The sequence below is a fragment of the Crotalus tigris genome, unplaced genomic scaffold (genome assembly GCF_016545835.1).
Source record: "Crotalus tigris isolate CLP2741 ecotype Arizona unplaced genomic scaffold, ASM1654583v1 scf7180000024470.1849372, whole genome shotgun sequence".
NCBI lineage: Eukaryota > Metazoa > Chordata > Lepidosauria > Squamata > Viperidae > Crotalus > Crotalus tigris.
Window position 1 is genome coordinate 476,020 of NW_024100641.1, and position 22,051 is coordinate 498,070.

General features: G+C 42.6%; 1 protein-coding gene across 1 annotated transcript; it reads right to left on the bottom strand.

The window, feature by feature from the left end:
* Positions 1–17,550: 17,550 nt before the first annotated feature.
* ADRB3 (adrenoceptor beta 3) lies at positions 17,551–21,261 on the bottom strand. The gene has a single exon (XM_039332956.1). The coding sequence runs from the start codon at positions 21,227–21,229 to the stop codon at positions 19,505–19,507; it is 1,725 nt and encodes a 574-aa protein (XP_039188890.1). The 5' UTR covers positions 21,230–21,261; the 3' UTR covers positions 17,551–19,504.
* Between the last annotated feature and the right edge of the window lie 790 nt (positions 21,262–22,051).

Here is a 22,051-nt window from a genome sequence, read left to right on the forward strand (position 1 = left end):
CATATTGTCCAAATGCAGCCTGATTTCATCTACCAAAGCATATTATGTGATCCTGGTGCTGTGTTAATTCAGTAATGAGGTAATCAAATAATCCAATTAAATGTATTGCAAGACTATAATAGTGAGTAGCACTGACAAGAACAGGAGTGTCTTAAAGTGACTAGACATATACTTAATATTCTACTAATAACCAATATTTTGGTTATATTTTGGTTATTAGTAGAATATTACCATATTTTGAAATAAAAGGGATATCATAGTTACAGAGATAAAGTTTTCACCTTATTTTTCACAGCCTGGTTATTTTCTAAACTGTTTTCAGAGGAGAATTTAAAAAAAAAAAATCCTCCTTAAAGGAGACTGCAGCAAAAGTGCAAAAAAAGAAGAAAATCTATCATGTTCTGTATTTTGCATGACAACCTACAACTAAACGTTTAGTGTATTCAACTCCTTTTTCTAGATTCACACCGCACACTGAACTACGAACTGTGCAGAAACTGGGTTTCTCCAATATACACTAATTGGAAATGTTCAGTATGGATTCAGTATGTCATATGAACACAGCTGAGACCAAGCAAAATCTTACAGAAAGTTACTTAAGGTCTAGGCACACAGTACAGAAAAATAAGACACTTTTAAACCTAAGCAAGTATGAGTTTAGGATGTTAATTGTATGTATGCTGTCACTCTTAACATACACAGGGCGTGAATTGCTAAACAAATCCAAACACAAATATAATCATAGTTCTTCACCAAATTGTGCATTGAATACATTCTCCTAGTATTATCTCATAGAATAACTTCTTTGGACGGGATTGACACCAAACACAAACCAAGCTACAACAAACATACATCCAGCATTTTAGAAAACCACACACTTCGCAATGTATCAGCCATAGCAAGCTACTTACAGAATTAACGGAGCACTAAAAACTTGAAAACTTTATGCAAATGGATTTTATGCTCCACCTTTTATCTGTTCTAAGATGTGGAGCCACACCCCAGGTGTTAGAGGCCTGTAGCTTTAAATTCCCCCTCCACAGAGCTGAGTAACTTTACTTCCTCTTGTTTACTTAGAATCAGTAGCATGAATGAAAGTGTCTGCTTAAAACACACTTGGCTTACAAGTTAATCTCTGTTTGCCAGAGTCTAGCTCTATTATTGTCAGGATGAGCCTCATCTGCTTGCCGTTTCATGCAAGTTTCTCTGCACCCAGTTGGAAAGCTATGACTTCCCAGGTGCTATTAAACTGCAATTCCCGGGAATCTCAACTGGCATAGCTAATTGGGGAAGGATCTATGCCGTGTAGTTCAGAAACATCTACGGTCATCAGGTGTCCTGTTCTTTTGAAGAAGGCAATGATTTCAAGGGTGGGTGAAAGATAGAAAAAAAGTGAGTGTGTTTTTACTGGGAAGGCTTTTTATTCTCCTGTGAACCAGTGCTCTAGATTACTCTGCAACTGTGCCTTTTATTGAAAGAGAGATTTTCTGATCTAATATTTCAAGCTGGCCCTGATTTATACAGCATGTGGTGTAGACATTTTAACTTTCACACGTTAATCCTAGGTGTGTTTGTTTGGAAAACCAGAGCACACACGAGTGAACACTGTAAAGTCAGACATGTGAAGGTTTAAAAAGTTTCTTGGTGGTAATCATTTATATTTTAGGCTGAATAAGAGCTAGTTTGGTGTAGCGGTTAAGGCATCACTAGAAACTAGGAATATTTGAGTTTGGAACAAAACCCCATCTGAGTGACCTCAGGCCAACCAATTTTTTAAGCCCTAGGAAGAAGGTAATGGCAAACTACTTCTGAAAAACTTTGCAAGAAAACTACATGGAATTGTTCAGGTAAGTCTCCAGGAATGAACACAATTGAATGGAAGGAGAGGAAAAAAACACTTCTGACTCTCTGGTTATTAATAAACTACAGTTCCCAACAAGTCACTATAGTTCATTCTGGCTCCGGGTGCTGGAAATTATAGCTCACCACAGCTGCAAGGTCAAGGGTTAGTAAAATTCAAATGTTCAACCACTCTTCACGTTCTTGGATTTGCAGAGGGAACACACAAAAAATAGCTATTGCATCTTTTTCTTCCAGTAACATGAATGACAACTCGGTCCAGCAGAGGGCAGCAAGAGATTTGTAATTGAGTCTTCAACCTAGAGCACCTTTTCCAATTAAAGTCAACCAAATACAGCAAATCTTTTTGTTTTTTATACTTAGGAGAAAACTAAAAGAAACTAGTTCTGATTTTATAAATGAAGCTGAAATAGAAAAACATGCTTCAATTCCAGGATTTAACAACAAATGAAATAAATTGTTTTTGACAGATGTCGGCAACCAACTGAAGCTTTGGCTGTCGGCAGTAAATCTAGCTTGTCAGGAAAGTGTATAATCATTTGAAGGGCTGCATGTCATGGATAGTCCGTGTTGTTACATTGTCCATATTGTCCATGGTGTTAAAAGAAGCCTTTGCCCTAATAAATTTGTTTTTAAAGTTCTGTGAGATTTTTGTTTTGTTATTAAGGATGCAAATGTCTGAAGATGCAGCCCTATACATTCGGCTATAGTGATTCTCAATTGTTTCACGGTTGTTTCAAATGTGTTCTTTCAAAAGGCAACTGGACTTTCTTGATTTTTCCTTGATGTTTCACTTTTCATCCAAGAAGCTTCTTCAGTCCACCCAACCTTCAGTGCATCCTTTAAAAACAAAGACAAAACAGGTGAAAAAAAATTCCACTATTGGAGACTGCCACAGCCCTCAATTTGTGATCACCCCAGTTCCATATAATCAAAAGTGAAGGAGCTGGTAGTTCTTCATTTGTACTGCTTATCTCTACAACTTTCATAAACATATTGATGTCTGAGCTATTTTGGCCTTATTTTACAATAGCTTTCGCTAATTAAATGCCTTCTGGACATTTTGGACTACATTCCTCTCCATGTTGGCTAGAGCTAAATGGAGTCATGATGGACAAATAAACCAGGACCATTTGCAAGGCTGCACCAGCATTTTTGTAAAAACAAAACATGGTTATTTGATTTTGGCTTAGTGTTTTATCTAAGACCAATAATTATGCTCCAGAACCAAAAGTCTATGCCCAAGCATGTTGTGTGAACACAGCCATAATGATGTCAACATTGTACAAGTTTTGTGCAATGAGTAAACCAAGTCACCATCTGGGTTGTATATCTGCTAAGACCTCATTAACCACAGTTTGCTGGGTTTAAACAACCAAGGAAACTTCATACCATCCAAATAATAGCTTATCATCAATCAAGAGTCTGAACCTACTTCTGAAATTCTATTTTCGGAGTTTGACATCACTGAAACTTGGTTGGGACCAATGTCTTCAACAAGCAAAATATTGCCAATAAACCACCTTGAACACAATGAAACAATGGATTTTCACACATTGGATCATCATGATTGTCCACTTATTAAATTGGGGGGGGGGAGAAACAATGGGGGCTGCCTAAGATATACACAGAATATCCTGGGTAATTGTTCCCCAGATGTACACATATATGAACACTTAAAAATGGAGAAGGAAGGAAATGGGGGAAAGGATGTGAAGCTCTACTTTAGCTGGCTTCAAAGTTCTGGCTTTTGAGGTAGATAATCCATACAGGAAACAGAGCTGGTCTGGAAGATTACTGACTTCTTCATGGTCCCTGGACCAACAGTCAAAACAAATGATTCTTTTATGGCTCAAATTAAACGTTCATGGTGAGCATTCACAGTCATACTTCAGTAGGCGTCGTTGTAACTCATTTAACTGAGGGGCCTGGAGTCCCTGTTAGAAATGCAGGTTATATTTGAGGGTGGTGCTTTACTTTGCAGCAAGATGGCTTCCTGTTACCCTTTAAAAATTAACAGATCTGAACAATAAAATACTTTTGATTCCAACCCAGTGTTGATCCCAATTGGGGCCAGACTCCCAGAGTCTGAGATTTTCTTCAAAATTATTACCCAATCATTAAGTGGACTTGGTGAAGACTGTATCTGGCACCTTCTGCATTTAGGGACATGGGTGTGCAAACGACTCTTTAAAGGAGAATATTTGCAGCTCAAGGTTCAAATGAGGGGCTCTTGGTGCTTTCTGAGATTGCTTTCTTGCAAGGAAGCCGCCAAGCTCAGAGCACACCAAGGACCCCTCAAACTACTTTCAATGAAGCAGATGTCAACGCTGCTAACATTGGATGTTCTTGCTTTGACAACATATGGAGATGCAGCCTTTTTCTTTCTGTTGCTTTACTCTTAGCATTAGATGATACAGGGGGAGGGGAAGGATTGTGATGGGAGTTAGACATACAATATTGCAATAAGAGCTGATAAGGAATGGCAGAATAGAAGAACTGGGTGGAAAGCCAGCATTTCAAACTAATTGGAGAATGTGATTTATGACTGGTAGTTGTAGGAAGGAATTGTGCTTTGACATGTTGGTTGGGCAGCAATGCATTGTCCATTTAACAACAGGCAAGCTAATCCATGAACATGAAGATATTTGCAGGGGTCTAAATCCAACTACTAAGGACGAGAGGCCTTTAAAAAAAAAACTTCAAGATTCACTCACTATGCGGGTTGAACTTCTGCCAGACATATGGGTATTGAAGACAAAGGAGCTATGCTAGGAAAAAAAAATGGCAACAAAATTCCTTTTCTATTTTCTTCTTGAGAATTTGGGATATTCTTTTGTCCATGTATTTGATTCCAGAAGGAAAAGAACTCTTAGAGATATGTTTCCAGATTCCTGTTAAGCCATATCAAAGGCAATCTTGAAAAAGTTGCCCTTTTCTTTATTTTACCAGCAAAGCAGGGGAAGAAGAAGAGCTGTGGCCTCAGATGGAACTCATATTTCGTCATGCAGAAAATGCCAGGTTCAATCTCTAGCGTCTGCAGGTAGCAGGAGAAAGGAAAGCTGCCTGGAATCTTGGAATAATGCTGCCTGGGGTGGCTGGACTAAGGCACTTGCTTAAATTAAGTTTCCCGTCACGCCTTGATATTGACCACACTACAATGGATGAATGGCTGTAGAAGTTGATGGAGCTAGCAGAGATGGCTAAATCGACTGCTTTGATTAAAGAAAAAAACACAATTACTTTAGTTTCTACTTGACAACGGCTTCTGGACTTTATGCTTGAGGTGGGAAAAAAAAGAAGCTTTGATTTGAGGTTTTACTGATTAGATAGGTTTGTTGTTATAGAACCGGCTACTTTATATTAACTAGGTGAAAGTAAAAAACTGAGGTTTGATGCTATTATTTTAATTCCACCGCACCAAAGGGAGTTGGAAGTCAAAGGCCTTTTCTTTCTTTTCCCCTTTTCCCCACACTTTTCCTTTCCTTCTCCCTCCCTTACTTTCCCACTAATTTTTTTTTGCATTTTTTTGTATTTTATATTACAAACTAATTTAAAAAGAGTTAAAACAGGGTTGTCAAACTCAATTTCATTGGGGGCCACATCAGCATTGCGGTTGCCCTCAGGGAGCTGGGTGGGTGTGGTCAAGGTGGGTGTGGCCTACTGGGTGGGTGTGGATGGGGTGGGTGTGGCCTACTGGGTAGGTGTGGCCAGCTCTACATCGTTCGCGTCAAGGGTGCCTGTGGGGGCCTGGGCAGGAGTGGGATAGATCTGAGGGTCTCTGGCAGAAGGGGGTGGGACTGGGGCAAGTGCCAAGGCATGGTCCACTGGAGGAGCTTCACTGTTCCTCTCAGGCCATGCGGGGGGGGACTGGATGGTGGTGTGGGCTGCCCGGAGCCCTGGGCAGCAGAGGTCAAATGCCCAACCTGGCCCTCGAGCACCCGCGGCATCAAGCCCAGCCCCACTTCCTCAAGGCTGCTGCTCAAGGTTCTCCTGGTTCCTCTCTGTTTCCAGACGGCCTTGTGGAGCTAAGACTGAATGCGTTTCAGCATAGATGGCCACCACAAAATTGTACATTGGCTCCCGGCCGGCCTGGGCCAGGGCCAAGGCAGCGGGGGCCGTTCCCTCACTGTTTCCAGGATGGCTTCGCGGGCCGCATGAAACCACTTTGTGGGCTGCATCCGGCCCCCTGGCTTTGTGTTTGACATGTCTGGGTTAAAAGATGCTAACTAGGACCAGTGTTGGACAAATGGTGCCTCATCTCTGCCTTGTTTATATTTGCCTTCTCAGGGAGATGCAGCTGTTTTCAAGAATATCCTCAACCATTTTCAACTCTCTTAAATCCTGTAGCTATCTTGAGGATGTCTATGGAGATTTTCAATCATCCATGTCGTGGAGTTCCCCAAGGATGTTTTCCTAAAAGGTGACTGGACTTTCCTGCTTCCACTCCCCCCCCCCCTTTGGAAACATTTTACTTCTCATCCAAGAGAAGCAAAGAAGCTTTTTGGATGGGAAGTGAAACATTTTCAAAGAAAGAAAGAAAAAACCCAAGAAAGTCCAATTGCCTTTTGGAAAAAGCACCTCTGAGATAGTTTGAGGATGCCAATTCTATTTTGCTGTGCTTTATTCCAGGGTGACATTAAAGTGCATTTTGAAATACCTGAGTCAGTTTCATACTTGTCAAGTACCTAATCATGTAGTGATTAGATGACTAACAAAGGGCTTATACACTCTCAGTGACAGCTCCATCTTAAAACCTGGCAGAAACGTTGAATGCTCAGGAGAGGGCAGGATTTGGTTACAGGAAGACTGCATAGTAGCTAGCATGGGATTGGCATAATATAAATAATAGGGTAGCTCTGAAAATTCAGGGAATTCAAAATAATATTTCTGTCCCCCTTACATCAACAGATCCACCTCTAGGACACCTACCCTGTTCACTTCTTCTGAATATACAGGGTCTGCAGCTGATCCCAACTGGAAACATGAAAAAGAGTTGAAGTGGGACTAAGAGTTGCTGCTTCCCCCTGCCCCTTCGGAAGAGCCAAAGATGTTCAGAATAATGTGAAATCAGTGAGTATTATCTGAGAAGCCAAACAGGCTTAGCCAAAAGTTAAGAAGTGAGGCCACCCCAGGAGAGCTTTGGTTGCCCTGAATGAAAGGAGAAATAAAGAAATCATTTCCATGTAGGGTGGGGAAAGTTTGCCACTGACTAGCCATTTTATCAAAGTCTGAAGGGCCTCAAACACAGCAAATTAGTCTCCCGGTGATAAACAATCTGAAGCTTAAGTTTCAAGAAGGCAAATATGCACACAGGTCAGGAATCAATCAGAAAGTGTGCAGAACTGGTTCTTCTGAGCTTCTCAGTGGATGACGGAAACAAAGTTTTCTTGTTTTCTCCCTTTCACAAGTGAACGAATCAAGCCAAAAACAGCAATTGAAGAAGTGACCCACACTTGACTTTAACTCATTCTGGCTAAATGTTGACATACCTGTGGAGACGCAGAATCGGGGAGCCAACAAAGGAAGGAGAAATCCAGTTCTCCAAAGGCATTATGCCAAAGGAGCACAAGTCAACAGAAGCCTCGGCCACAAAGGGCAGGCATTCGTTAAGGACCCATAAAGACTAAATATCCAGGAAAGGCCTATTACTTTTCATTCCAAAATCTGCACCTGAAGCTACAAAAGGGGGAAAGAAGAACAGTTAATCCAGTCTCAATCTCTCCCCAGCATTTTATTTGCTTATTCTCATTTATATTCTGTTGTTCGGTTAAATGTCGCTATTATTTAAGATTAATTTTTTTAAAAAGTGAGCCAGTTTGGGTAGTGGTTAAGGCATTTGCCTAGAAACCAGGAGACTGTGAGTTCTAGTTTTACTTAGGCATGAAGCCAGCTGGGTGACCTTGGGCCGGACCTTCTCTCTCAGTGTAGGAAGAAGGCAGCAAAGGTAAGTTGCTTCAGAAATCTTGTCAAGAAAACTGAAGGGACTAATCCTTGTGTGTCTAATCACACCTGGTCAAATAAAGTATTCTCTTCTCTTCTCTTCTCTTCTCTTCTCTTCTCTTCTCTTCTCTTCCCTATTCTCTTCTATTTTCTATTCTATTCTATTCTATTCTACTCTATGCTATTCTATTCCTCTCTTCTCTTCTCTTCTCTTCTCTTCTCTTCTCTTCTCTTCTCTTCTCTTCTCTTCTCTTCTATTCTATTCTATTCTATTCTATTCTATTCTATTCTATCCCCTATTCTATTCTATTCTATTCTATTCTATTCTATTCTATTCTATTCTATTCTATTCTATTCCATTCCATTCCATTCCATTCCATTCCATTCCATTCCATTCCACTCCACTCCACTCTATTCCTCTTTTGTTATATTGATTTACTATATTAATGTTCCTCTTAAAAGAAAAGAATATAAAATGTTCAAAGTTCCTCTGGAAAGGAATGGCATATAAAGCCTAGTAAATAAATTTAAAAAGAAGCAAACTTATTTCTGTTCTGCCAGTTCCTAATAAGCTAGAGAGACAATCAGAGGAGTAACTTTTCTGTGCTTATTAAGAAATCTGATTTAATCCTTTTTCTCCTGCATGTTTTCTGGTTGGAAAAGTTCCTTCTTGGCTCCCTTTCCACTGTTAAAAAAAAAAAAAAAAAAGAACTTATGGCATACTTTTTCTGAGCAGAGACCATGCAATTGAAGAGGATAGTTTTGTGGAATAAATGCGAGAAAGGGAAGTAATTAAGCAACTTTTCTCTGCTTTCCCTTCTCCTCAGGACACTTTTCCATCTAGGCCAGACATGAGTGTTTGGATCTAGTAAATCAATTAGTAAAATTCCAAGGAGAAGGAACATTCTGAAGGATTGCCTTTGGAAAGACACATCATGGCAAAGATAGGTAATTCCTCTTGGAAAGGCATTTCACAATTTTGGCTCTATCTGAGAGAAATTTATTTAGCTGAGATATGTCATCAGATCCCCGTAAGAAATACATTTATGTGGACAAGCCCTCATGCCATTTTGTGTGAGTGACACTCCCTGGATTGTGTGTGGTCATCCATCCAGTCTGAAAGGGGACACCCTTCTTAGCTGTTTCGATGGGGATAGGATCCTGAATGAAAAAAATGGACATTTTTTCCCTACTAGATATCAGTCAGCAAGGGCAGCTTGAAGAAATCCTTTTTGTCCTTGGAATAACTAGATTAGATACTCCTCTTGTTACCTAGATGTTATCTAGCCTGGTAACGAAACATTCAGAAACCAACCCACAAGCTCGGAGAACGAACCTTCGCCCTCATACTCCTCTTGTTTCTAATCACCTGAAGGTATCTCCCCAAAACTGAATTGATGTATTATCCACTCATTCCCATCATAATGATGGAGGGGGGGGGGAAATCCCATCTCTGTCCTGCCTCTGTGCAATGGGAAGCAGCAATAACCTTGAGGAACAGGTGGAAGAACTACATCCAGGACCACAGTTAGAAAACAGTAATGTGAGTCCAAAGCAAAATTGTAACTCGAGGAAGAGTTTCAGTCTTGACCCTCTCTACTATCGTGAAAAGAAAGGAAGGAGGGGGGAGAATCATGCTCAGATCTACTAGTTTCTGTTACTGTAATCTTGTAATAAAAGTTGTTTTAGCAGTCACAACTTTGGCTTCCTAATCTCCGGTAGTCTGCCTCAAAGGATTGACATTCTGTTGCATCGGTTCTGAGTCAACTGCCTTGGTTTTCCCCACGGGTTCTCCCGTGGTCCCCTGTCAATTGTCAGCAGCCCCAGAAGATCCACCAATCAAGGCTTTGCAGCAGAAATGGGTGCGTCTCATTTCCACCTTCTTCCTGTCTCATTTGTCTGCCCTACTTGGGCATTTCCCAAGTTAAAATAAGATAACAGAAGGGAAGAAACAGGCTCAGGGAGAAAGAGGGCAGACCCTGTCGTGACTGAAACTAGCTTGGATCTGGGGATTCTTCTGTGTAGAACCAGCAAACTGAAACTGTTGAGTTCTTGGGCAAAGAGATTCTTACAAGTAGTCCTTTTTTCCAATTAGGATGAAGATGAAAAAGTAACTTTGTGACCAATCCTCACATTTCTGACCTTCACGGGTCCAAAAAGCAAAAGAAAGCTGAGGGAAGATCATAAGCACAGTTGTGGCTTTGCTTAGCAACTGCTTCCTTAATGACCAAATTATCAGTTCCAATGGTTGTCACTGAATGAGGACTATCTACACTTCAAGAAGTGGTGGATTGAAATTGACGATAAGAGGGAAAGCACTATTTTCATTATTTTCATGGACGTTGTAGTGTGGAAAGGTGCAAACCGACTCCTTCCTCCTTCACAGGTAAAAGAGGGAAAGTGTGTTGTCTTCTCCTTGCCCCTTGGAAGCCTGGGGAGAAGTGGGTGTCAAAAGCAGAAAGGATAGAAAGAAAAATTGAGCATGGAAAGAAACAATGTAGGGAAGAAAAGCTGGCCAACAAGCAGAGAAGCAGGTCCATCTAGCCCAGGGGTGTCAAACTCGCAATGTCATGTGACGTGTTGTGACGTATTGCAACTTTTTTGCCATTGCTGGCAATGGGCTTGGTGCGGTTTTACTATGATGCATCCAGCCCACGGGCTGGCAGTTTGACACCCCTGATCTAGCCTAACATTTGCCAAGAACATCACACTCCTTAGGATCCTCTTACTTCATCTTCAAATTAAAGTGTGATAAAGCATGTTAAATGTTGACCATCAAGGAATAAGGGGAAGATTTTGCTTTAATATCAGGACAGCCAATAACATCTTAATGATTTGTGAACTAGGGTGCAGGCAAGGGTTGTTATGGGGACAAGGGAATTGGTGCTGTCACAGGAAAACTGTGCTGGGGTCAAATATAAGTAGATACCAAGCTTAATATCCTGTTCTAAAAGCCTTGCACTTATGGTCCAAGTCAGCTGCCGATCTCTCAAACGCCTTACTCCTTGTGCAGGCTCTAAGTCCTCCTCTTTTCCTGCAAGTTATCAATGGTTATTTATTCATCAGTCACGGCTGACTGTGTCCTAGGTGGGCTGCCCATCTCCACTTCCATGTCCTTCGCTCTTCCATTTCCAATTGGCCAGCAAAAGCTCAGATCATGCTGATGCTTTCCTGAACTCACCACAAACAGGATTTATCACTTTGTGAAGGAAGCTGTGGCTCTCCAAACGTTGCCAAATCTTGATTCATAGCAGCCAACATAGCCAGTGATGATGGACGCTGAGAGTTGTTCAAGAACATCTGAAAGGTCAAAGTAGCCCCACCTCTGTCTCTATGTGCGTAATAAGACTTTCCCATGGATACCAGCTATGCATTGGCTAGAATTGAGATGGATGGGCTAATAAGGATATCAGCAGTTGGAAGGCAAAGCTTTCCATGTGTATTTCAGAAAGCTTCTTCCTGGAAGTGGTCCTCATGTGTTCCAAGGACCAGAACTACAGCTTTAGTAGAGCCACTAGTGGCTCACACTGAAGGAGATATTTGGGTCTCAGTGTGTTTGAAAACCCTTAAACTGTCTGGGACTTGAACACCTCCTTCAAGATGAATGAGGATGGAATTCCATTGCAAACTATCCCTTGAACTGGATCCAAACACCAATGGACTCCATATGGGACCTGTGCTTTTTGAAACACTTTACAAAACTCTTGAGGTCATCTACACCTAGAAGTCAGCATTTTCTGCCAGTGGAAGATTCTGAACTGTTGCTTAAATTCAGCACTATTTGGACAATAGAAAAAGGCACAGGCAATAATGAGGTTCTTTTTCTATCCTAAATAGGGCAGGAAGAACCTGGCACAGACTATTTAGAAAGGAGGCGGGGTGGGGAGGACTGAATTGTGTAATAGGGACCAAGAGAATTTCAGGCCAAAGTGATGCTACTCTTCCAAATTCCAAATATGGCAGCTGGATCTTGGGAGCGTAAGCAAGATTACCAGGATAAACTTTAGAGATAACATTCTTGGTGCAAGCATGGAGACAGAAAGCTGTCTTGATATTTTCAGTGTACATGCTGCCTCTGTGTTTTACAGAAAGGATGAGGTGTTGTTGGGTGGAAGAAATGTTTTTGTGTATTCCAACACTCTCTTGGAGTAACCAAACTTCACACTAAGAATGTAAGCTTACAGTGGCATTCAAATATGTCAAACTCCAGCTTTTTTAAAAAAGTTAATTTTTTCCAGTCTGCCTGTCTCTCTCTCTTTTTCTTTTACACAGTTGTTCCATTTTTGCTTCTCCCTCCCCATCTAAGGATGTTATCAGCTGGATTTCTGGAGAAAAATGAGAGAAAAATTAGCTCCAGTTTTATTTGATGTGCATAGTTAAAGTGGTGACTACAATAATTCATTCTGATTATTCATCTTTTTCGTGGAAGCCAGGAAAATCTATTATTTCAGGCAGATGTTCTCAGTAGATTAAAAAGAGGCAGCAGTTGAATTAAAAACAGGATGTTTTAATGATCAGATTCATTAAACCAGCAGCATCTTTTTTTTCAGTTCCACAGAAGCCTGGAAAAAAAGAAGGGCTTGTTTTAACAAATACTAAAGAAGCAACATGCCCCCACAAATCTTATCACTTTTTACTAAACCCTTTTCAAAGTATACACAACTCTACTTTTTGGGCTTGCAAGATACTTTTGCTCATTTGTAAAAAAATAAATTTGAGTTAAAGAATAATTTGAGGGGGAGGGGACTTCCAAACCAGACCATTGATGACAAAATGTGCACATTGTGGCAGAACTCTTAATAGCTAATTTAATTGGAGAAGCACCAGGATAATATAATCATGATGCCTAGTCTAACTTTGCAGTCCCAAAGATATATTGCAATCCAAGATCAGTCATCCAAAACTGTTCTGCATTTAGCAGATTAAAGAAGTCTAATCTGGAAGCTACAGAATATGGACAATTGAGCTCAGGCTTAACTGCCTCAGTTCTCAGGGATCAGCTGAGAATTTTAGGTACCAAAATAAACTCAAGAATTTAACTTGGCATATTTTGCAAATGAAGTTACTAGCTTGTTTATCTTAAAACTAAAACACTCTGAGAATTGCTAGTTTTAACCTTTAGTGTGTGGGGATTATTTGCCTGACATGCTTTTATTCAAACAGTTTGATCCTGACCACCATCCCGTCTGCTTTTTTCCATCTTCCTTTTTTCTATGTTTCCCTTCCTCCTGTGTCTTTGTTGTTGCTGCTGCTGTTGCTTGAATACTGTTACATTTATGGGAAGACCTGGTTTATCTTCACTATTAATTCTTTTTGGCAGAACCTGATCATGGTTGACTTCATGACCTTCTCCCACCTCCTCTCCCAAGCCCCTTCTCCTAATTTGTTTCTTCAGAGAGAGAGAGAAAAAAATGAGATGATTATCAGAGTGTTGCAAAATCTACAAGCATCTCAGTCTTTTATTACACCAGGAGGAAATGCTTGATGATGTGTGTCATGGAGTTCACATATGTGTCACTTGTAGCTCAGAGGACTAGGGGACAGGCTTTGCATACCTGCCATTTAGTGCTGGGTGTTTCCAGATAATGCACTTCAAGTGGCTTTGGAATGCTATTTTCAACTATCATACACCAGACATTTATAGGGAGTAATATTGTAATGTACTGTAATGGATGCTTAAAGTGTCAAATTTAGCAGAAATGGCTAAGATTTCTGCTTATTTGAAGGATCACTCACAAGAAAGATACATTTTGGTCTGGAGAAGATGGATAGATTATATTCAGAATAAATATGGGACTAAAAAGTTCCATCTAGTTTATGAGTAAATTTTAGAGTATTATTATTATTAATAGTTTATTATAGTGGAATTTTTATTAGTTTTATTATTATTTTTAGTATTAGTATTGTTTAACAATTTGGATATTGTATTGTTTAATAATTAGGATATTAACTTGTTTATATTATTATGTTTATTTTTAATTTGTTTATCTTTATGTTAAAGGGGAGTTAAAGCGCATTATGGACTTGGTTATTTATATAGTTGTTAATGTTAGTTAGAGTATGATTGTTATATTTGTAACCCTGTACTCAGCTCTGGGAAGTGGGGGAGGGAAAGGGGAGGTTAGGGGTGGGTGGGTTTTGGGGTGTAACTTTTATAAAACTTTTCAATTAAAAAAAATATTGTAATGTACTGTAATGTACTGTATAATAGGGTGCGTGTCTTAGAAGATACGGAATAGCACATTTGCTAAAGGTACAGTGGGTGATTTTGAATCTAAAGAAAATACTTTGAGAAGTCCACACACATTTTCATGGAATACAGTACTGTAAAAGAAAGCTCTTTTCAGAGAAACATAGGCAATTTCATTCCAACTTAGGTTTGACTTTCCCATAAAGAGGCTTCAGCTCACATCTGTTACTTGGTAGACTAGGCCAGAACAAGATTAGGAAAACAGATTACACCATTTAAAACAAACTGTAACATTAAAATAACACGGCCACTGTGTGAATAATTCAACAGTCAGCATTAAAATCTCTTGGGGGCTAAAGAAACCAAGTTTAAAAGAGTGGAGCAAACATTAAACCAATAATGACACTCTGATTCACCCATCATTCTGAGTTACATTGGCAAGATTCATATATTGGACTAAAGTACAGTGAGATTAGAAACTCCCAAATGGTGAAGTTTGGCACGAAAAAAAGATCAACAGGTGGGGGGAATTTACCAAATACACAAATATATACAAAAAAAGCAGGGAGCCTACTGTTCATATATTTGTCAGGACCAGTGAAATGCAGAAATTTAGGTATTGGAATAGGGTGAAGGAGATCTGGATTTAAATCTTCACTCAGCCATGAAAATTGGCTGGTTGGTTTTGAGCTAGTCACTCTCAACTCAACTTTCTTCTCAGCCTTCCTGTTGTGTGGATGAAAAATGGAGGGAGACCCTCGTGTAAGATGCTTAAGTTTGTGGCGAAACAGCACTATCGATCAAGTAAATCTACACTCAAGTCTCCTGCATGACATTTACAGTTTACTCCTAAGAGAACTCTGAATCTTTGTATCACTTGGACACATCTAATCTTGGATGGTGGTGATTTAACTTGCAGAATTAGTAGAGAATCTTTTTTGCCTGCCCAGTTCCTTAATTTTGATACATTCCCTTCAATCTGAACCCTCAAGAAATCTTGCAATGAAGTGACATACAAGACTGGACTAAACGGACAGACCTGGAAGAAGACACCACTTTGTAGACAGAACGCATACCCTATGCTATGTGAGTTTTGTTAACCATGGTTTATTGGATCGGTCACATTTTCTAGAAATAGTCACTTGATGGCAATTGTTGCATGAAATGAAATGCTACACATAACTCACCTTACTGCCATTATAGATTTAATAAAATCTGAACTGGGGAAATGGACAATTTTTAATAAAATTCACCATTGAACTTGAATAGAGCAGAGATGTACACTTCAGAAGGAAATGCAAAACTGATATGACTCGTGCAGGCTTCAATTTCCTTTATAAACATCCATACTGGAACCCAAACCAAATGAAAAAAAAAATGCTGGAAAGGGCAAATTTTGCTTAGTGAGGAAGAGAGAGGATGAAAGGTTGTCAGAAAGATGCCTTCAGATGCAGAACATGGAGCAGATTTGTACTGCATTAGGTCAGGCAGATCTCTCCTGGTTGGGGATGGTGGGATTCTCCAGCTGAAGAAGATAGGAAAAAACATCTATCCCAGTTCACACTCCTCCACCTAGCTCAGTCTGTTCTACTTTTGAGGATTTTACTTTTAGTCTCTGAGCAGGAAAAGCCAACGAAGAAAAACGTAGACGCTTCTGCAGACAAAAGGACTCTAGCGCCCTTTGTTAAGATCACATTAAGCTTTTGGCTTTAATTTAGCAAGTTTGAATTCAGCCACAACCAACCATGACTTATCAGACAAACCATGGTTCAGTAAACCACAATCTAATGTAATGTGCAAATCTAGTCAATATGGGCAGTATAAATTCTTATGATGCAAAACATTTTTAAAAAAAAAAAAAAAAAAAGGCTCCTTTGAAAATCCATTTTATCCTGAGTGTTGTTTTAGCTAACTGGATGCCTCCAGGAATTAGTTTGAAATGTTACATATTTGGCTTCTGAATCATTTAATTAAGAATTAGGCTGCCTTTTAGACAAAGGTAGATCCTTAACTAGCCAAAACAGTAGCCAAAAACTGCACATAAATAAATATGTAGAGCACCAAAGTTTGTGGGGGGGGGAAACACAAATCTTTAAAGGTTATATTAAAGTCAACAAAGATCCTCTGAAAAATTGCAGTCTGGGTTGACAATGTTTAATAGCAATGTCAGTACTGATCAAGGAGAGGTATAATAACATCTCTTTTATGCATTTTATGTATAAAGGCTGGCTTAAGATCATAAAAAGGCTTATACAAAACATCCATCATGCAGGACATTTTTGCATTTATTCCAACTCCACAACTGAAATCGGTAAATCATATTTTACTTCACGGTGCAGCCAGGTTTGAAACTAAAATTTCTTTCTTACTTGCTGACGTCTCTGCTGAAATTTCCAGGATTATAGCAAAGTTTTGCTCAATTGCAATCGCAGTGAGTAGATTCCAGGTTTGCTGTTAAGAGTGCTAACCTTCTACATTTTTCCCTCTTTATTTTTATTCCATTTTTACAGAGGGTTGCTAGAATCTCATCACTACTTTCTTTCTGTAAGCAGCTTCTTCTTCTGGACTGTTGTATCGTGTCGCTGGCTGTAAATTTATCAAGCAAGTAAAGGGGGAAGCAACGATAGTGGGACGCTAATTGAATGCTAAGGACAACAAATCAGAAAAAAATCAAAGGAAAACTAGAAGGGATTAGAGTATCCTGAAAAAGGGCATGTAGCTGGCTAGAACACCAAATATGAGAACACATAGACTGCAATAGTTGAAGGCAACTTCAGCCACCTTCTTCTTCTGCACATGAAATAAAAGCAGACAGACACACATTTGGTCTTCCACTCAATGAGCAACATTTGCCCATCCAGAAAAAGGGGCAAAATGCAAGGAGCCCAATGGCTGCTAGGCTGGGCTAAGCGGCAGCTGCCTTTGAGAAACACCATAGCAGCAGACAGACTTGTTGTGAACAGAAGTTGCCAGAAAAACTTGGATTTTCTACTTCCCAATCTGGTTTAGGCAGTGAAAGAAGATGGAAAAGAAGCCCAAGGCTGACAGCCGTGGTAGGTCACTTCTCCGCCTCCCAAAAGTGGGGTGAAGGAACAGCGCAACTAGTTATCTGTAAAGATGGGCAAACTATTCTTCCTTCCCGAAAGACACAGATCCCAATCATCCCTGTGGGACACTGGACCAAGAGCCAGCCTTCCCCAACCTCCAAAGCTGTTGGGTTGCTGGGAATTTCACAAGCTGCGTGTCCCTGTCTCTGGGAAAGGCTATTCACCCAAATTAGCAGGGGGGAAGTGAACGGTTGCTGGAATTGGGTCTGTCTAGTCTAATGAAGAGAAGGACGAGGGGGGACATGATAGCAGTATTCCAATATCTCAGGGGCTGCCCCATAGAAGAGGGAGTCAAGCTATTCTCCAAAGCTCTGGAAGGCAGGACAAGAAGCAACCAATGGAAACTAACTAAAGAGAGAAGCAACCTAGAACTAAGGAGAAACTTCCTGACTGTTAGAACAATTAACCAGTGGAACAACCTGCCTCCAGAAGTGGTGAATGCTCCAACACTGGAAGTTTTTAAGAAGAGACTGTACAGCCATTTGTCCAAAATGGTATAGGGTTTCCTGCCTGAGCAGGGGGTTGGACTCAATGACCTCCAAGGTCCCTTCCAACTTTATTATTATTACAAATAAAAGCTGATGGCATGCTGCCTTTTATATCCTAAGTTGTTGGGGGTTTTGCCTTTGGGGAAAAAAAGGGACATTTGGAATCTAGTATATGAATTGTGTACTAAAATTTGATCCTACCATCTCTCTTGACCTCTTGATAGGAGGTTGACAGTTGCTAGTAATAAAATGAATACAAAGAATATTATTCCCCCTGTTCTTCTGATAAGGTTTTCCTTTCAAGATTCAGTCTGTTAAATGAATGGATTGCTTTTAAACGGCAGGGTCACTAGCAATGCAGCCCAATGGTAACAAAAAGAACTTTATATATATATCTGGAGGATAGCAGTTGCAGAAGGCTGAAGTATGCCAGTCTTCAGGTCTGCTGCCATCTGCCTCCCCCAATCCACTCCAGCTGTTCCCCCAACTGGTAGGAGAAGAGCAGGTGGAACTAGGGGTCGGAGTTAAGCGCATCATCAGCTTTGAGTCATTACATTGCCACAAATGATCCAAGCCAAACCGCTCTTAAATTCCATTGACTCTTATCTGGTGCCAATTTAGCACTGAACTTTAGTTGACTAGATTATTGTGCATAGGCTTGAGCAATAAATCTTCTGAATTGCAACTTAACACACAGTCCTGATCCTTTGTACCTGGCACAACTGTTCCTTATGCCAACCTTCATATCTGCTGCCATCTGTCTCCTTCAACCCACTCCAGCTATTCCCCCAACTCTCCTTTACCCTTCTGCTCTCATGGTCCACCAAAATGATCACCACCAAAGTGGAGGTAAATTCATCTTTCTCTTGGATATGGTGCTTAGCATGTTAGCAAATTCCAGCACTTAAATCAAAAATGCATGTCAATCTAACACCAAAGAAAGGAGAAGTGCATCTTCTAACATGCCCCACACCCCAGCCTTCAAGCCAGAGCAAGGTGGTGCCCCTATATTTTACCGTTAGGATATTTGGATTCTGAATTGTTGGGACATTTTTCTGCAGAAGCCAGCAAAGAGGGACAGCCATTTCTGGACATGGGCTTCCTAACTGCTCAATATTTCACCTAGAGAAGGAGAAACTAAAGAATGAGCTCCAGTTCAGTGCCTGAAAACTGTCAGTCCATTTCTGAAAAAGAAATCAAACAAAGTTTGCAGCCGCAACAGAGACACAGTAACAAAAACTACTATATAGTGGGTTAGATTATCTGCCTAAGCCAGCATCATCAGGACTGACAGTTAATGGTCAAAAGGAAGGATTTACTAGTGTTGTCATAACTCTGAAATAAAAATAAAACAGAAACCCCACTGCATAGCAGCAAGGAGTTGGGTGTTCTGTATCTCTTTTCAGCCTCTAGTAGGCATCTGGAATTCTGCAGCCCAGTTCTGATAGCCCTAGGACAGCTGGGGAATTCTGGGAGTTGAAGTCCACAAGTCTTAAAGTGGCCAGGTTTGAGGACCCCTGCTCTAGGATGTCCTATCACCAGCCACCTGATTCTGGCTCCAGCATACAGGGCATGTTTTACACCTGAGTTATAATCAGCTTTGTTCACAGTCCAGGAACTGAAATAGCTACCACAGGATTCATTGCTCATTAATGTACTACCGTAGTTACAAATCCTCTTCTGAACACACTTACTAGAGAGCAAGTTTCAGTGAGAATAGCTCAGACTTGCTTTCAAGCAACTATGTAAAGGATTCTGATAGGACACATCTTCACAACCCTTCCAGTTTCCTCGTAGCACGTTAGAGGGCAAGAAATGTAGACCCTTCCAAAAACAATTTTGGACTCTCCCTGTTCCCCAGATGCCATTCAGTCTCCAGTCAACTCTCTTTCCATCCCCACTACCATTCCCAACACCTACTCTTCCAGTTGTGGACACAAAGTGATCTGGGTGCCTTGGAGTTGGATTTCCCCCAGAAAACGCTGTGTACAACTGTGCCCGTTGCTGGGCAGATACAAATGCTTTGTTTCCTCGGTCCTGTTACTGGAGCCACTGCTGGTGCTACCAGTGCCCAAGTCCTCCTCTTCCTCCTCTTCCTCTTCCTCCTCTCTGGAAACTGTAGCAATGGACTTGCTCTCCCGGGAGCTGAAGGCACGGAGGCATCTCTGCAGGTCCTTGGAGAAAGCATGAAGCTGGGAATCCGATCTCCAAGGGCAACACAAGAGTTTTCTGAAGGCACACCTGAAGTCAGGACTGCGGCAGTAGATGATGGGGTTGAAAGCTGAATTGACGTAGCCTAGCCAGTTGAAGAAGCGGAAAAGTGGGTCAGGGACAAAGGATCTTGCAAAGACCTTGATGATGTTGGCCACAAAGAAGGGCAGCCAACAGAGAGTGAAGACACCAATGATGATGCCCAAAGTCTTCAGGGCTTTGTGCTCTTTGATGGCAAGCAGGAGACGGGAGGGCCTCCTACGGCGGAAGCCTTTGGATGCATCCTGAAGGAACCTGCCCTTGTCCTTTTCGATGACATGAAGTTGCCTGGTAGCGATGGCAAAGACCCGGGCATAGACAAAAATCATGACCAACAGAGGCACGTAGAAAGAGATGATGGAAGACAAGATGGCATAGGGCTTGTTGGTGACAAAGTCACAGCACTGAGGATCCTGGTAACAGCGCAAGGCTTCCTCGTCAGCTACATCCCGCCACCAGTGGTTCATGATGGGCAAGAAGGAGATGAAGGCAGCCACGGCCCACACCAGGCAGACCACACCCCGTGCTCGGCTCTTGGTCATCAGCATCTCATACTTCAGTGGGGCTGTGATAGCCAAGTATCGGTCCACTGCAATGACACACAGGGTCTCGATGCTGGCCGTCACACACAGCACATCCAGCGAGGTCCACAGCTCACAGACAATAGTGCCATACAACCAGTGGCCGCTCAGAACCAGGGTGGCCCCTGGAGGCACCACCAAAAGCCCCATGATGAGATCAGCGCAGGCTAGAGAAGTGATGAAGACGTTGGTCATGGTCTGCAGGCGAGGGGTCTTAGCAATGGCCACCACCACCAGCAGGTTGCCGGCCACCGTCACCAGCACCGCCAGGCTGAGGGCAGCTCCGAGCGCCCCCTGCCGGCTGAGGCTGCTTTCCGTCCCAGAACAATTGGTGCCGTTGCCCCCCAGCCCCGCTTGCTCCGCCGACCCCGGCCAGGTCTCGTTGGGGGGCCACGGGGGAGCCATGGCAGAGAGGGCAGGCTGGAAGGGGAACGAACCTGGCTTGCCGCCCTCTGGACGCCTGGAGTCCACCAAAGCTGCCCTCCGCGGGAAGGGAGTGCGCTCTCCAGGCGCACGGGACCCCCGGCCGTCGCCGCCGCTGCTGAAGGCTCCGCAGCCCAGCCCCTGCTCGGGGGAAGACTGAAGGCGCCTCGGAGGGACAGCGCCGCCCTGCCCTCGGTGGGCACTGCTCAGAGGAGGAGTTCTTAAAGGCGCAGGACCCAGAGGCGGGACGCGGGCGTTGGTCTCTGGGTCTCCCTGGCCTCCGTCCTCTCCTCCGCAGCAGGAAAGCCACTGGCTTCGCAGCCTCGCCAGAGCTTTTGACTTGCTCCGTGCAAAGCCCCTTTCATCCTGGGCAAAGAATGGACCCATCCCGTCCGTACCCTCCCCGTCTGCAGAACTCTTCTCCCCCTCCCTCCCTGCCTCCCCCTTTCCTTGGCATTAAAGGTTGAGGCTCACTTTTCTGGGCGACTGAAGGATGAAGGTCCAATGGCAGAACTAAGTTACGCCTCGCTTTAGCCTCTCCAGCCCATCTGAACCCACCGCGCCGTCCAAAGCAATGACATTGGCCGCGGTCGTCCCTTTCTTCCACCAAGCCCCGCGACAGTCCTCGGTCCCTGGGCTTCCCGACACCTTCCCAAGGACGGGGGTGGAGGGAGAGGGAGAAGGAAGAGCGGCAGCCTTCACACGGCCTTTTGGCAACCGAGGTCCGCCGCTCAGCAAAACCATCTTCCCGAGCCCTGAAAATTCGTTTGGGTACTTATGACTCTCTTCGGCGCGCAATTAGCGCGAAGCCAGCCTTCGATGACGGCTCCCATGAAAGGCCAGGTGGGCTGGGGATGAAGGTGGAAGGGTGTAGCTTGGCCGCCCTCGTGGTCTCTCCTCCGCTCCCTTTTGGAGTGGTCGTCCAACACATTTAGGGTTGGGTGTGGGGAGCATGGCACTGACTGGGGGGTGGGGGGGGGAGAAAAGGAAGTGTCCGTGCCAGGGCCTTCTACCGTTTGCCCTTCATGATTCTCGTACAGTGGAAAATGCGGCGGCATTAAGGGCTGGGATGTGAACAGGGCATCCCCGCAGAACTTCCCACTTCAGGCCCACCGGCTTCCCCAGCTCAAGTTACCGCACTAGCTGGAAGCGTCTGGTGTCACCTCTAACTCCGCGCCATCCCTCCCGTTCTGCTCTCCCCCCCCCCCG

Coding starts and splice junctions, on each gene's coding strand:
- ADRB3 (XM_039332956.1), bottom strand. CDS start 21,229: ATGGGTCCATTCTTTGCCCAGGATGAAAGGGGCTTTGCACGGAGCAAG.